Source organism: Primulina huaijiensis, chromosome 2 (assembly GCF_012295235.1).
Source record: "Primulina huaijiensis isolate GDHJ02 chromosome 2, ASM1229523v2, whole genome shotgun sequence".
In the NCBI taxonomy this organism is placed as follows: Eukaryota; Viridiplantae; Streptophyta; class Magnoliopsida; order Lamiales; family Gesneriaceae; genus Primulina; species Primulina huaijiensis.
The window spans coordinates 156843-174095 of record NC_133307.1 but is presented as its reverse complement, the minus strand read 5'-3'; the positions used below and the strand labels follow the sequence as shown (position 1 = coordinate 174095).

The 17253-nt window shown below is 35.7% G+C and overlaps 1 protein-coding gene and 1 long non-coding RNA gene across 6 annotated transcripts; one reads left to right on the top strand and one right to left on the bottom strand.

Moving 5' to 3' along the window:
- Window positions 1-359: 359 nt before the first annotated feature.
- LOC140962435 (uncharacterized) lies at window positions 360-1271 on the top strand. Its single transcript, XR_012172546.1, has 2 exons — window positions 360-730; window positions 798-1271. It is a non-coding gene; the product is annotated as an uncharacterized lncRNA (long non-coding RNA).
- LOC140962410 (uncharacterized) lies at window positions 909-13900 on the bottom strand. Of its 5 annotated transcripts, none has more exons than XM_073421286.1 (24): window positions 13685-13900; window positions 11714-11794; window positions 11521-11620; window positions 11345-11429; window positions 11204-11274; window positions 10609-10688; window positions 10397-10456; window positions 9845-9944; window positions 9681-9758; window positions 8884-8948; window positions 8654-8722; window positions 8495-8572; window positions 8316-8411; window positions 4578-4648; window positions 4349-4426; window positions 4157-4247; window positions 3761-3856; window positions 3412-3629; window positions 3214-3328; window positions 2521-2652; window positions 2321-2428; window positions 2134-2243; window positions 1923-2024; window positions 909-1840 (listed from the first exon to the last, which is right to left on the bottom strand). In XM_073421286.1, exons 1-24 carry the CDS (start codon window positions 13727-13729, stop codon window positions 1330-1332), a joined length of 2640 nt encoding a protein of 879 aa, XP_073277387.1. In that variant the 5' UTR covers window positions 13730-13900; the 3' UTR covers window positions 909-1329. The 5 variants fall into 5 exon arrangements, with proteins under 5 accessions (XP_073277387.1, XP_073277395.1, XP_073277403.1 ...); XM_073421294.1 differs by having other exon boundaries at window positions 3214-3322; XM_073421302.1 differs by having other exon boundaries at window positions 11204-11253.
- Between the last annotated feature and the right edge of the window lie 3353 nt (window positions 13901-17253).

Here is a 17253-nt window from a genome sequence, read left to right as displayed (position 1 = left end):
ATTTTGCCAGAAGTCGATTACGGGTTTAAAATATGACTCGACATGTAAAAATATCCTAACATCCTATTTTTTCGAAAATTACACATTAATTACATTATATATTAAATAATTAAAAATAATTATTTAATAAAAATATTTTTCTTAACCACTCTCAAATCTTCGTTTCTCGTCAAATCATCGAAAAATCCTAAAAGCCGTATATAAACAATCAGATAAAAATTTCTACTTAAACATATAAACATGATTTTGGACATACATTTAATTAGATATTTTATCATTTTCCTGTATTTACGTATAGTTAGATTACATTATCGCATTTTGAACCTTACAAACTTTTTCCCAAATACAACGTTGCTGAACACCCAAAATTCACAAAATACGAAACATCTGGTCATGCATTGAAATGTGTTTCTAGAGACGTGATAAAACACTTGGCCTTCAAGAATATCAGCGTTAAAGAATTTTGTTTTTTTCTCTTTTGTTTTTTGTTTTTCGTTTTTCCCCGAGGCTCATCTCCTCGTCTCTCCGAACCCCAAAATATTCGTAGACACATTCTTGACAAAAAATGAAGCTCCTTGCAAAACCTGAACCTCTGGGCAATTATTGATGCTATATCTTTAATTTCAATCATCAGGTTTCCCACGTGACCGTTATGTTAGCAAAGGTACATATATTCCACTGAGAAATACAAAAGAGGTTAGGAGAATGAGAGAAATAAAGCAAAAAGTTTGTTATTTCTTTCGTACATCCAATTTCCTCTTGCCTAAAGCATCTCGGTAGTACTCTCATGTAAAGAGCTACATGGATTCAGCCAAACTAACTGAACATAATCTTCCTCGACAACTATCATAATCTACATTTCCTCGAAGAAACGGGCATGAGATACAAAACTAACCTCCATCAGGGTCCCTACCATTTCCCAGTTTGTATAAAATCCAAATCTTACACATGCATAATAAGATTTCTGGCCTACCTTATATCAAATGTATATAATTCATATAAAACTAAGACGTAACATCATCAACTTAAAGCAGAAGGGACAGTTAAAGAAGCAAAAACTTTAGCTAATGAAATTCTTACATCATGACAATTACTGAACCCAAACCAATAAAACCTAAACAAGAACAGCCTACTTAAAGCGCATCCTTCGGCACCCTTGCATGGTACTGTACAGTATCCTCTCCCAGAATCGAGGGTTTTTTGTTTGTTTGTACCCCTCACTGGTTTATATGGTCAAATTCTCTGGAAAAATTGACGTGTGCAGACTCCACCAGATTCGAGTAGAAGTAAACTATCATGAATGGCAATGAATAGTTCATTCATCGCAGCTCAAGATCCATTCACAGCCATCTCTGGTGAGGACTTTGATTGTAGCAAAGGCAAGTCATCCCCACGATGCCTATTGTCAGAAGAATCATGCAAACTATCAGAGAAGCTTCTAGAAGAAGCTTCTTCCGTATCAGTGTGGTTTTCCACTTCAACATTTTGACAATTGCCAGAAGACTTAATATATCTTCTCTCTTCATAATTTGGTTCGGTAGAGTTCTTGTTCGCATCTAACTGGGAAGTGTTAAACGCGATAGTTGCTGTTTTCTTACTGGGTAGTGATGCCTGACTAGGGGTTGAGCACAAGGCAGCGAAAACACCTTCCCTCGGTTTTAAGCTTTTTGGAGAACGTTGCAACCTTTTGGCCTCAGGCTCCTCCTTTGAAACCATATTACGTTTCAAGGGGAATTCTGTCCCTCCCTCATTTTCATTAGATGCATCTATCATTTTTCGAGCTGGCGGCCTATAATCCTCGTCATCTTCATCATCATCGTAATCAACAAGTCCACCAGACCTTCATGCACAGATGTAAAGTATTTCGCAAAACATTTATTTACGAAGATAAAATTTACAACTCTAGTGAAGCCATAAAGTACCTGGGCGATGGGTGGCCAGGTGCAAACCCATTAGCTACAGAAGCTTGAATTTGGGACCGTTCTGCACTTGTCATTTGTGCGGATGCAGAATCTTCTTCATCGCTGATTTGAATCCACATTCTCACTCAGAAATATCAGTATTCTGAGTTCCAACATATACAGTTTGCATTCTACAAAAAGACAATCATTCAGTGATAAATGCATTACAAACCTGCCCTCGTTAAAATAATCCTCCTCTTCTTTTTCCAAAGCGCGCTCGTCAGTTCGTTTTCTTTGGTCTAGCAGATTGCCAGTACTTGATGTACCCACACTTTCTAGAGACTGTAAATGCATGATGTATCATAATCACGTATGATTTTAAATTAGGTGAATCAACAGACAACATTAGAACAATATACCTGCTCATATTTAACTTTCAGAGCTTGCATTGACGATAAACCCTCGAATTTGGCCAACTTGTCCCAGAATGTATCAACTAAATACCTGAGTAATATCTTCAAGTTCTCCTGCAGAAGATATGCTTCAGAAAAATAATTGCTAGACGCAGATGGATGCATCAGTCATGCGTGCTAATGACCTGTGGGAATATAAGCCCCACCTTTCGAATATATTCAAATAGTTCGAGAACAGAAGAATTCAGAAGATTGTAACGATCCCCATTAGCAACAAATGCATCCACTATTGGTTTGAAAAGGTTATTCTTCACAAAGTGATTCATCAGATGCTCATCCTGCAACAAATCGTAAACAATCACTGGTAAATTGATAGTTGAAATAAATAAAGAAACACTCCAGTGACCACTCTAGTTTAGGAAGAATTAAACAAACAGACTCGTAAATTTTTTTCATGAGAACGAGTCAACTTAACAAGGCAGAGAGGCCGAACAGAACAAGTTCAAATTCTTTCAAGTATTTCATTTGCCCATTGCACATGGTTATTTTATCAAGAAATATTAGAATGTCAAATTTGTCGAAGGAAATGGAAGTAAATTATAATCATTTATGCAATCTGTGAGCAAACTTTGCATGCATGAAAGCAGGAAACTAATCAATCATATATTTTGAAGGTTCATACTCATAAATAGTCAGGAAATGTTGGAAATCAACAAGAAATAAGTAAATAATGAAAACAAATTTTCGATTAAAATAATAACATAAATGTATGCCCATAGGCAAGTAAAACTTCTTCACATAATTTTGCTCACTGAGGTAATAAAAAGTTTCAAAACAAAGCAATCTCTTTCTTCAAAACATCACTCACGAGAGTTAGAAAGGTAGAACTATTAACTTACATTCCGTGAAATAAGCGTCCTCACAAATCTAACTGCAGCAACAATAAGATACTTTTCTCTTCTTCTTGTCAGATACAAAATCTTATCGATCACATTATTAAGAAGAAAACTGCATCTATAAACAATGGCGCACAAGTTCAAAAAGAAATCTAATGTCAAATATACAGCTAAGAAAAACACAAGGAACAGAGAAATTACTTTATTCTATATGGATGGTGCAAAACACAGAAGCATAGAAGGTCACATATACTCAATAGTATTTCAGGCTTCACATGACTCTGATTCCTCAGTCCTCCATCCGAGCCCGTGTACTTGCTGCAAATTTCCCCAGCACTCTTTGGAGGGCATGAAGATGTTATGACATCAATTATTTGTCCCAAGTGTTTCTCGTAGAAAATTTCCACAGTAGTATCTCGCTGCAACAAAATTAAATCATGTACAAGACAAGGACCACCTATATTTAAGATAAACAGATAAGGATCACAATGGAACTGAGGAGAGAGTGAGGGAGGGTGAGACTGTGTTCAATGAGAATTAGCCAGTGCACCTGTGATCCAGATGTATAAGAGTCCAAGAGACTACGAAGAATCTCAACAAATTGGCAGTGCATATCATCTCCAAAATCTGTTAACATATTTTTCACCTACAAATCGAGAAGCCGCTGTAATTATTAAAGTTAAAAAAATTATTAAACATTGATTCAACTTTAAACCTTTTTCCTTTCTATAATTTTTTAAAATTTTACACTTAAAAACACAAAAGATGTGTATAAAACAGTGTGAAGTACTCCCAATGAAGAGAAGTGGTGATGCAATAATCAACTTAGAACGCTAATAATATTTTCCCACAAAAAAGTGATATTCACCACCTTAAAAAGAAGTGCCAAAAATTTGAATAGATTGTGAAAACCTAAAGACTAAATACTCACAGTCATATAACTTACAAGAAGTCCAAAGAGAACCCCTTCCTGCTGACTCACGTAACCACGCAGAATATTTGGATCTTGATTTAGGAAAAGTACGAGGATGTCTGTTCTGCATCATCACAACAATTTACCATCAGATATTATCCGAAATAGAAACTAAATGAAAAGATGAAAAAAATTGGTTCCTAGACTAATGATTTAATTCATCACCCAGTCAATACAAGCTTCTTGTCTACACTTTGCAAGACATCAGCAACGATATCAAATATGCCTTCAGTGACAAGATCTCTACAAGTATAAAGAAAGCACAAACAACATAATTGAAGAAAGATGTTAGCAGAGTACAATGAAATTTTGAAAGTGTCCTAAATTAGAAACTACTTAATGGGTTTAATAACTTTCAAAAGAACAGCAAGTAATATAAAAATATTCAACTTACCTAAATAGACGAAGCTGATGGACCATTTGTAAGCTCTTACTTAAGGTACAAAATTCATGTAAGAAGTGTACCTACGCCAACATAGAGATCTCAAACAAAGTTTCTTAAAGGTCCAAGGTGAGACAGGAACCACCAGGTTCTCTCTTGACCACTTAAAATATAATACAAATATAAACATAAAATACAGGGAAAAAAATCAAAATGATTCAGACATTCATGCATCAAGAACAAAAATCAACTTGGATGTCAATTTTGCATGATATCATCAGTTTTCCCTAAATCCCTTGCTTAGGGGTTTCTGAAGACACTAGTCTGATAATTTGTAACGACCACCACTGCGGGCCAAGCACCACAAGAGAGTCCGAAAGTTCTGGTTTACAAGAGGCACACGCACGGCCGATTTAAGCCCAAGGATTAGGATTCTTTTTCTTATCTGTTTACTTTGATTTTGATAGGATTTGGTATTTGAGATCGGGTTTGTTATCTTTTCATCTTTAGGATATGGTTGTTGGTTAGCATCTTTAGGATATGGTGAGCTAGGACTCTTTTGTATTTATATGCATTCAGCGTTGAATAAAAGATCATCAAAATTTCCCAGCATAAACAAATATTCAGAGATCGCGAGGTTCTCTCTATCGAGCCTCACCCTTATTCATACAATTGGTCGACAAGGAAGAAAGTCTAATAAACCAACGTGGAATCTGGATTCCACGGTTTCATCTAGCAAGAGACCCATTACACGATCATTTACGCGGGAACACGACATAGTGGTATCAGAGCAGGGTGTAATGGGTGACTCGGCCATCTCGAAACAACTGGATGCATTCATGAAAATGTACATAAAGGACAATAAGGCACATGACCTGATTCAGCAAGGGTTTCAAGAACAACTGGAAGAGCTATCCCTCTCCTTGGCGGCTGTTCGAACAGAATCCATTCAAAATAATGACATAGACAGTAACGCGAAGGGCTCAAGCGATTCTCGACATGGCGAACCCGACAGAGGAAAAATTTTTTTCAGAGGGCGCTATACACGGCTGGACCTTCCTTGATATGATGGGTTGGCCGACCTGCTCGGGTGGCTCACCCACTGTGAATTTCTCTTTCGCCATCAAAACACACCCGTCCACGACCGAGTAGGGATCGCAGCGTTTCACTTGGAGGGAGATGCGCAATTATGGTTCTTGAAGGTAGAAGAGAACAGCCCCAACATGACTTGGAATGACTTCAAGGAGCAATGCCACTTACGTTTCGGCCCAATCCTACGCTGCACTAAATTGGGAGAACTATCTAAATTAAGACAGACGAGTTCTGTGGAAGATTATCAGAAGAAATTCAAACACTTAATGGCGAGGACGACCAACCTATCACAAGACCAACTAGTGGAACTTTTAATTAGCGGACTACATGAGGGTATTGCAGCAGAGGTCCTCATCCATCTACCCCTGGACTTACCAAGGGCCATGCCCCTCGCAAGGTTATATGACGTGCGCTCTGGTGCACGTCCATCCCATACCACGGCCACTAACCGCCGCAATGCTGTCCAACAATCAACGGGTCCGTTTATCCGGCGATTAAATCGCTCCGAGATGGAAGAACGAAAGGCGAAAGGTCTGTATTATAATTGCGATGAATTATATCTTCCCGGGCATCGCTGTAAGAGGTTGTTCTGGATAGAAACAGTGGATGACACAACACAGAGAGATGACCAAACCCCCCTTGTATGATGTCCTTGAGTGGGGAGATGAAGGTGATGAGCAAGAGGTCGTGAAGAGGAAGAGCAGGTTGACGATGGTGCTACTGGTTCATTTTCAAATGCTTCAACGGAAGAAAATCCTCCAAGTCCAGTTCAAGGGAGGATAAGAAGGCAGCAACATTGGATGGAAGATTACGTAAGTGGTGAAGGATTATCTGAAGAGGAGGATGATAATTGTGTAATGTTTACTGCCATTAGTGATCGGTGATCCTGTGTCCTTTGAAGAAGCTACCAAGAATTTGACGTGAAGAGAAGCTATGGACTCAGAGATCAAAGTCGTCGAAAAGAATCAAACATGGGAATTAACTACACTACCGTTTGAAGCAAAAAGAATAGGAGTTAAATGGATATTTAAGACCAAACTGAACGAGAATGGTGACGTTGATAAATATAAAGTTCGACTCGTGGCCAAGGGATATTCTCAGTAGTTTGGGATAGATTAAACCGAGGTATTCGCTCCAGTAGCTCGTTGGGACACCATCAGAATGATTCTAGAACTAGCTGATTACAAAAGTTGGAGTGTGCACCAGCTCGATGTGAAGAGTGCATTCTTGCACGGAGAATTGAATAAGGCAGTATTCAATGAGCAACCTCGGGGTTATGAAGTAAAAGGGAGAAGAAGACAAGGTATATAGACTCAAGAAGGCCCTTTACTTACTCAAACAAGCTCCACGAGCTTGGTACAGCAAGATTGAGTTGTACTTCACCAAAGAGGGTTTTGAGAGTTGTCTTAGTGAACATACCTTATTTACAAAGGCTGAAGGAGGGAAACCTCTTGCAGTGAGTGTGTACGTTGATGATTTGATTTTTACAGGGAATGATGAAACAGTGATCGAAAGGTTCAAGGACTCTGTGAAACAAGAGTTCGATATGTCTGATCTTGGGAGGATGAAATACTTTCTCGGTATGGAAGTGGTGCAAGGCAGTGAGGGAATTTTCATAAACCAGAAGAAGTATGCTAATGAAGTGATTGAGAGGTTTGGCACAGAGCATTGCAATCCTGTGAAAAATCCAGCTGTATATGAAGATGGTATCATTGTCCATGCAACTACTTATAAACAAACGTGGGCAGTCTCATGTATTTGACTGCCACCCGGCCTGACTTAGCATATGTGTTGAGCTTGATCAGCAGGTTCATGGAGAGGCCGGCAGAATTACATCAACAAGTAGCGAAGAGAGTTCTTCGTTACTTAAAGGGTACTAATGAGTTGGAAATATTTTACAAGTGAGGTGGAGAAGAGAAGTTGGTGGCCTACTCAGATAGCGACTATGCAGGAGATGTAAAGAATCCGAAAAGTACGTCGGGGTATGTGTTCCTGCTTAGCTCAGGTGCAGTAGCATGGTCCTCAAATAAACAACTGGTAGTCACTCTCTCCACCACTGAAGCTAAGCGCACTGTTATTTTTGTGAAAATAGTTCGACCATTAAGTTATCGAAGAACCCTGTTATGCATGGTAGGAGTGAACATATTGATGTTAAATTCCATTTCCTTCGTGACTTATCAAAGGATGGAGTTGTTAAGCTAGAGCAATGTGGATCGAAAGATCAGTATGCTGACATTATGACTGAGCCCTTGACGCTTGAAGTGTTCATGAGATTAAGGGAGCTGCTTGTAGTTTGTTTAGTACCAGAGGTAAAATGACAGCAATTTGCAGGTCAGTTTCAAGGGAGGATATGTTAAGATTGATGGTGTCTTGGTGACTTAGTCACACCTCCGTTGTTGCTTCTGTTAATATTGCCCTGGTTTATAGGGATGTAGTTTAGGTTTGAATCATTCCTGTAACAGATTCACCACATCTTTAGGTTATGTGAACGTTGTTGCACTTTGTTTTACATTTCTACTTTGCAAGGCTTATTAAAGCCACATTATTGTTCATTCAATAAAGTGATCTTTTGAACCTACAATTTTGGCTTAGAGTTTGAGAGTACAACCGCTGAATCTTTAAACATGTGGTAAAGATTAAATCGGTATCAATGTTTACCAAAGTTTTTTTTGTTTCCATTTCTGTAGTAGAAGACTTCAGCTTTGAAAACAATTCCTTAATGAAAGCGTTATCATCTTTTAACAGAGAAACAACCTACAAAAAAGTCAAACAAAATAAAATTGGTTTACAAAAGAAACAAGATATGAAGTGCAGAATAAATTTGAAAATAGTCTTACAATTGCATTATTTGAATGAATAATAGAATTAAAATTGACAGTAATGGCTTCATCCAGTGCTCTGGGCCAAACGACATCCTGGAAGAGGCAATTCAAGGTGTAAATGGAATTCATTAACGCAACTAAATGGAAAATAGGATCTGTATTTGACAGGGATACCTTCAGATAACTAACTCTGTAAGTTTGATGTATTTTCGAACGAACTACAGGATCTTTGATAGGTATGACCTGAAACAAGTTCACATGAGTAGAATTGGAAATATTAAGGGACCACTTCAACTCCCAACACCAATTAGCAACATCCTTGTCAGCAGAATTTGCATTATCACTTCTATATGGTATGGTGGTAGGGTAGGGAAGGCAGATTGGAGAAGTAAGTGAAATTATACCTCTTTAAATACCACATGCTCTTTTAGAAACTTGCGATGTTGAACATGAGGTACCTCCGGATCATCTGTGCAGACAATTTGAAGCAATTCAATTAAACCTAGAAAAAGGTGGCAGCCAGAGAGAGAGCCAGGCTAACAATCAAACATCCAGAATGCACTAACAACACGAGATCGTAATGCCTAATGCAATCCTAGCACAATGGAGTAGGCATGCACTCATGATTCATCGTGTTCCAGTTCTTTGGAGACACTTTCAGTTCATATTAAGCTGGAACAAATGACTAGATAATGTATGGAGATAAAGCTGAACATAGGGAAAGGGTTCAAAAGCCTATTAGAGAGTGTATAAATGAGAAAAATGCTGTCAGAAAAGATTCACTAATCCATGGAATTTCAACAGGTGAAAAAAAATATATTTACAGATTCAGCGCCCCATAATCTCTACAAACTTCAATATACAGAATAAAACATCACATGGCGCCACACTGAGTAACGGTAAGATTGAACACAAGTTCGTGGGGTCATTGACAATGGGAAGAGCGATACAAGTCATATGACTGGGATGATATCTAAATAACACTCCGATTGACTAGCCCTAAGACAGACTTTACAACATAGAAACATTATCAAGAAAAATGTGATGGACAATGATAGGATTTAACCACCTATCTCGACTAAAGTAGCCTCAGGACAAGTTCAATAAAACCTTGGGAACTTCAGATATCTATTTGAGAAAAAGTAAAAGGACTGGAGAGAAGGAGAGAAGGAGGGGATGTGGGATGAGAGAAAGGAGATACATTCAAAGCAGCCGATTATATCCATGATCAATTCATCACCAAATATTCTCTCAAAGATCTGAGGACTGTTCAATAGAACTGCAAGTTTCATAAAGCATTATTAGACAAACACTAATCCGCAAACATGGAATAACATGGCTAAGTGCAGTAGCAATGATATTTACTGATTCCTCTGATAATCTTGAAAATCATGCGGAGACCGTCTATGTTTTCCAGGTCTTCACACATCCTAAACAAGTCCATCAGCTTCCCAAAAAAATCTTGCTGCATCACAGATGAGATCCAGTTCCATTAATACTTACTAATAACTTGAGCCAAGCAAATAACAAAAATAAATTAGCATTGCCAGAAAATAAAATGACACGAAAAACAATTAAGAAATTAGAGTCCAACTTAATCCTCGGAAAATGGATGTTCAAAAAATTGATGAAAGAGGGAAACGACATCATCAATCATTTGATCAAATAATTTATTTCATCAGCTCATTTTAGGAAACTATCCACAAATTCCTACAAAGGGTGAACTATAATGTAAAACAACAAACTCCAGGGCATACACTAACAAAGATTCCGCCTGTCAACCTTTTTGATTGTGCAACTAGCTGTTTACTTGAGGATTTCTTTGATAAAGAACATGAGCAAAACAAGACAAATATAAGAAATGAACCAAATAACAATACAAACATAATGTCCAAGGCGTTTACTCAGAGTGCTTACATCATGCAATATAAGTTCGGCCACATGAATCTGATCTGCAATGCCACTCTCAACCACTGTCTGCAAAGAGAAAAGAAACCTAGCAGTAACTTTAAGTATATTCAAATATGTAAATTTCATGCGTCACTAGAGCCACAAAGAAAACTAAACAACCGCAGAATCATGATATATGTATTTTTTTGGGGAAGGAGATGGTGGAGAAAGGAAGGTACCTTAAGTATCAAAGGAAGAGTGGACAGCTCAACTGAAGGTAACTCCCTCAACTTGCTGTCAACGTTGTGGTATGTTTCATCTGAAAAATGGCTCGGCGTAAATGGAGCATCACATCTATATCTTTATGCCAGGATATGCTATAAACTGAACAAACTTTTCCACAAAGAAAAGGCTGAATCCATTCCACCAAATCCAGATGATAAAAAAACAGATACTTATAAGTGACGCTATAATAGCTAATTAGCTATCTAGTCAGAAGGAAATTGAGTCTCAAAGCCTACACGTAAGCTTCAAGAGTGTAATAAGATCACATTTTGATAAGATTCCTGTTGTTAGTGATCCATTAATTGAAAAAGGAATTATAATAGAGTGCAACATATAGTTGTTCGGCCTCACTTGAAATCATTCACAAGGAAAAATAAAAATGTTAATATTCTTCCCAGCCCTCTCAAACACACAAGGTTTTCATTATACCACTCTGTTTCTTAGATTAGTACGAAGGCATAAGTTTGGGAAGCAAAGATAGTAAAGAAGGCATAAAATAAATTACCAAAAAACAAATAACAAGCAAACAAAGAAATCAACATCGCATACCAGTAAGTGAGCTAAAGTGCATATTCCTTTGTACGCTACATATATGGTCCCTAAACAAAAAAACAAGTAAACTAAGCATTGAAATTAAATAGCAAGTGAATGGAAGAACAATAACAGGTATAAAAAATATCTGATACTAGCCATATATATGAGCAACCGGTAGTCTCTTGGAAGCTTAGAGCCAATTCAGTTGAAAACTCAGGATCCCTCCATGAAATGATTGTATCTGAAGGTGTATATGATCAAATATAATCAATAGAAACTGGAAGAAGCATAGGTATTTTTTGTAAAAGGAACTAATTATAACAAAAAGATACCTTCTTGCTTACGATAAATATCATCAGAGCTGATGCGATGTAAAAGTAATGTTTCACTGTCCTCCTCATCAATAACAAACAGTCCTAGATCTTCTGACCTCTGGAACACAAGTGACAATGTTTCAATCTCATACTGGAATGTTATTATGCTAAGAAGAGACTGTTAATTAAGGGAACCACAAAAATGTCAAACCTCCAGATAATCAACAGTGACGTGGCCAGTTCCTTGATCATCCCATTTCCCATCCTCATTCAGGCGATATACTTTAACACGCTGAAAGAAAGACAAAAACAAGTGAGGTATGAGAGAACAAATTTCTGTGCATACAAATATTAATTGTGTAGCAAACACCTATGTATTAAGCAATTTTTAAGTTTATATCACGAATACGTAATCAATGAACGTGGGATAGAAAAAATGGTGGAACACACTGCATCTTCCATGGATGCAAAGGAAGGATGCAAAGTTGTTAAGGGCACAACAAACACTAAGGCACAAGCTGAGTCATGTCTTATTCAGGCACAGCGCACTGAGGAATAATTTTTTATTTATTTAGAATCTAAACATGCGATTAAATTTTTTAACGACACTTAATATAGACTCCACAAAGCATTAAACAACAACGAAACAATCACTAATGCACAAGTGAAGTATGACTATATTTATTTTCAGCTACACAAAACTTTACACTAAACTAGAAACGGGCCTTGTGCCTTTAGGCACATCAAGATGTGTGGAAGAATGTGTGACTTACGTCCAAGACTCTCTCCTTACTAAAAAGATACAACTTAGTATATCTTTAAATGCTAAGGTTAGCCTCAATGCGCTTTGTGGGATATTAGTAACTACATAAGAGTGTAGGAAACAAGACAGCCAGCATGCGTCCACCAGCTGTTAGAATAAAATATTTCCCTCAGCCGACCTCGCAGTTATATTAACCCATGGAAGAACTAAGCAACTCTATCGACAGAGGTGAGACATAAAATTGACACCAATAGCAATAATTCAATTGAATAAAATGATAAATATCCGGGAAATTTCTGTAAATTCCTGAACAGTCAAACTATTATTCTAGACATGGCTATTTGATCCTCAAATATGACTATATCAAAAGGTGCATGCTGCATCTTTCTCTGGTTTATAAATGAAGATCACTCTTCCTAGTATGTAAATATGTGCAGAGGTGGTAGTTACTCAGGGATAGAAAACCCAACAATACTATTTTCCAGAGGCTGGTATAACATGAAGCTGCCATAAAAGAGGAAGCAGCTAGCCAGAACCAGAAGGATGGAGAACTTGTACACTTCCTGGGGAAATCTCGCAAAATTCACAATTCAATATCATCTATAAACTATAGACATGAATCACGATCACCAGTATTCTCAGTATGATGCAAGGCCATGATATCCTACAACTGCCTTTTCCTAGCATGATTGCCATATACCATACAGTTATGCACAACCATTCAATTCTCAATGAACCATGTTAGGCTAATTGTCAATCAATTTTCTACTTCACCAAATTGTTTCATCACAATAATTTCATTATACAGCTACTTAGGATAAACAAAACGTCAGAACATGCTAGTATATCAACTAGTTTTTGGTGATTAACTAATAATTGTTATAGGCTTATAGCTCAAAAATGTCGATCAGGTCCCCATTTCAAAAGCCCAATAGGTGCTTAGCGTTGAGACTTGAAACCAAGTAGCCTATTATCAAGAGCTTCTAATTCCTTTATATGCTGCATAACTTTTCATGTGGACGCCAAAGTTCTTGCTGGATTCATTCTCAAATCCATCAGACAAAAGAAAATAATTTGTTCATAGGAGTGGTAGCCTCGGGCATTTATAGACCAGAGTACACAGAAACGACAGAACTAATGGTAAGTGCCATCAACAGTAAACAATCAAATATTTATCATAAGCAAACTAGATGTTTCTCCATTTAAACAAGAACTAGCTAAATGAGCAGCTTAAAACGCACTTGGAAGCTAGAAAAATGCATCGGTGTCTGCTCTTGGAGCCGAAATTAAAAATAAATTCCAGGGCAAAATTCAACCCATTAAAGTATAACAGATAGGGTTCACAATTAGTCGTCCTTTGGGGAATTTTGAAGAACGCGTCAACACAATACAACGATCCTCGCTCAACTGTATCCTGACCTGCATGGAACTGCTGGCGTTTGGCGATTTCTCTTGCGCGCCCATGGAAATAAATAGCTTCCCCCAGGAATCAGCCAAAAAAGCAAAAATTGAATTGCTGGACTTTTTTTTATTACAATTTAGGGTTTATCGAACTTTGACGTTAAAGAAGTCGAGCTTTCCTCTCTCTCCGCTCTCATACTTTTTAATGAAATTTCTCTGAGCCCGCCCGGCCTTTTGATTCACAGGGGTCTTCGCATCAAATTACATTTTTACCCATGCTTCAATCCATAAATCACGGGCTGCGCCACTCTGGTCGTGTGCGGGAGCAAGGTGACAGGGAAGTGTTTTTATTTTTTTAAAAAAAATTTCTAACATTTTCATATAATATATTTAAAATATTTATTAACAGAATACATTTGATCGACTTTTGTTAAAACGTGAAGACTTACATAATTAAAATATCACGTTAGTGATTATAAACATGATAAAATTAGTATTTTTTATTAAATAATAACAAAAGTAAAATTACTACCAATTTAATTTCATGTTTTAAATAAGAAGCTTCACAGTGGACTTCTTTAGAGTATGTCTCAATAAATCGAAAGTGTAGTTCATATCAAACTTGCTCCGAGAAGGGTTCAAAGATCTTAATATTTGATGGAATTTAGATTTTCTGATACCATTTTACATATTTGGTGGATGAGATTTGGAATTTAAAGGATTGTCAAAGAATTTGAATATAAATTATCTCAAATTCTTTCAAAAATTATGGATTTCAATTTTAAAAAAGAACTTTTTACGTTCAAAAAAGGTATTATATTTTATTTTCCAATATTTGACCTTCATCTTTCTCTTCCATTTATCTTTAATTTCAGTTCAAATTCCTTGTATGCAAAAATCTTACACCACACAAGCTTCACATAAACCAAATGTTCAAAATATAAAAATTATTTTTTTACGTTATATTATAAAGTGTCACAATTAAACCAAGCATTTGACATATAAAATTATATTTTCACTAAGTGTGCTTAATTTCCAACTTTTGCAATATTATCATTATACCGCTTGGTTTGTGGTATGAGATCAAAAAAAGATGAGTAGTAAGATAGATAAGAAAATGAAAAATGAGGATAAATAGTATATCATGATAAATAATATGATATTTGGCATTATTTTAAAATTATATATTGATACCATCTGAGGCTTGGAATACAAACTGATTATGATATGTGGCATTGTTTTACCAAATGTTTCCTTAGTGACTTTCGCACACATGGAGATTATTGGTTTTCAGCCTATATACCATATTCAAATCACTGAACTAATAAAAAGAGGTATTTAATTTCCAGAATAAAAATGAATATAAAGTTCATCTATGGTAATTTTACAAAACATAAGAGGAATTACAAAAGATATACCAGAGAAATTAAACAACAGATGATTTACCAAGGACAACTTCAGAAACATAAATTCATAAAAATTCACCCATAAATGCCTTAAACGCCATCTTTCGGCTAAGCAGGCTGAAGTGCTACAACAAGAATTTATGTTGCCTAATTAACCTCGAACCTTGTGTTTACTATTTCATGGTTCGTCTTTAAATCTTATGTTCCAACCATTAACCTTTATATTACATAATATTCCAAAATTTAAATAAATTTTTTATCATTTCAATTTAATTCCAAGTTACAAATAAATAAAGATCATGTTATAGTAATGGGATAATTTAACACTAATGTTTTAGCCTGTCATTTAGGCTAAACTTAAGAAATATTTTTTAATATAAAAACAGTAAATAAAAACAGAAAATAAAACAATAACTTACAAAGTTTGTAGTCAGAAGTGGAAGCTTTTATTGATAGAAGGGTTGTTTTACAAGAAATAAATAGAGGGGAGCAAACTCGACCGTGTTTTCTAAGAACATAGAATGACCCTATAAATAGATGGAAGAGCCGGACATGAAACCCCGGATTCCAACTAAAAATATAAACAGTACAATGCTTTATTAAAGCAAATAGTAACATGGTTACAAAATTCAAAAAGTCTACAGTGATTGTGATATGCCACCCACTTGTTGATGTGATATGCCACCCACTTGTTATGTGATATGACACCCATTTGTTGATGATAAGACCTGATTAGATTAAAGATGAATATCATAATCATCTTTAATATTATCTTTTAGAGAATTTTTGAGATTCTAAAAAATATCATTAATTTGAGAAAATTGAGGAATATCATCCTCTGGATCTTGTGCATCTTGCATCTGCATTAGATGAATCAATTGATTTTCACTTGATTCAGACGTCATATATTTATCTGATTTGGAGTCTGAGCAGCCAATGTTCTTATAAAGATCCTTTTTCATTTCTTCAATATAAACTTCAATCATTTTTTCTTTTGAATAAATCTCAGATTATTTCTGAGTAAGAATCTTAAATAGACTCATAGAGGCTTTCTCCTTCTCTTGTTGATTATGAAATTCTTTCTGATATAACAAAATTTTCTCCTCCATTTGATGAAGAGTGTCATAGCCATAAGGCTTTCCTATTTCTGGATCATCTCTCAATAATTTGTCCCAAAATTTAGTGGAACTGACACGCCATATGCAAAGGATATTTACATCAGTGTACCCAAATTCTTGTTGCCATTTCCAGATCCATGGAATTCCAAATTCCATGAAGAACAAACATAAAGTTTTTCCATCTATTCAATGTTCAGAAAATGATTTTTTTAATACTTGGGGAAACATTTAACCAAGTATTCATGGGTTTTATAAAAACCTCTAGCAAAATTTTTGCTGATGGACCAAATATCTTCCACCATATTAAAAACCAATTTGGAACAGGATGATGAAAACATTTTCACAAATATTTAGAAACCATGTATGTTTCTTTTTTAATTTTCATAAAATAGAGTTTTATTAAAACTCTCAATATAATCCCAAAAATTGAATTTAAAACTCATTTTATGACTTTTAGAATAAAATTCTTTTTCAACCAATAGAGATATACCCCATTATTCAATAGACATTATCTTTTTAATAATGAATTTGGAGAAGTTATAACTTCTTTTTTGGTGGGTATTACTGAAAAAGTGAGTTATATCAACACTTTTTGTAGATATTAGAAGATTTTCATAAAATACTCTTTGTTTGTAAGAACCATATACATATGATGTATTGGTTAAGTATCTTTCCACGATAGTCCATGGAGTTTTCTCCCATTGAGTATTTTTTCTTCTATAAGAGGACTCTCCTCTGCCTCGAGAATTCATATCTGTAAATAAAGACATTAAGATAAATATTCTCGAGTTAAAAAATCAGGTAAGTGATAATTATCACCTTTTTAATAAATGATTTCAAAATCAAGAGGAGCTAAATGAGCCTGCCATCTTGCAAACATTTGTTTAGACACATCTTGTTTAAAATCTTTTAAAAACATGAATTTTTGCAGATTTACAATCAATTTTTATAATAAAATTTTGATTGTATAAATCATCTTGAAATTTTAAAATACATCGTACAATAGCTAAAATTTCTTTTGCTACTGTCGAATAATTTTTCTGGGCATTATTATATTTCCCAG

What these genes read in the sequence shown, in the direction of transcription:
- LOC140962410 (XM_073421286.1), bottom strand. Translation starts at nt 13,729, where the DNA reads ATGGGCGCGCAAGAGAAATCGCCAAACGCCAGCAGTTCCATGCAG. An exon ending in GGACGCTTATTTCACGGAAT is followed by an intron (nt 2,653 to 3,213) that starts GTAAGTTAATAG and finishes GATTTGTTGCAG; the next exon opens with GATGAGCATCTGATGAATCA. An exon ending in TATTTGAATATATTCGAAAG is followed by an intron (nt 2,429 to 2,520) that starts GTGGGGCTTATA and finishes TATCTTCTGCAG; the next exon opens with GAGAACTTGAAGATATTACT.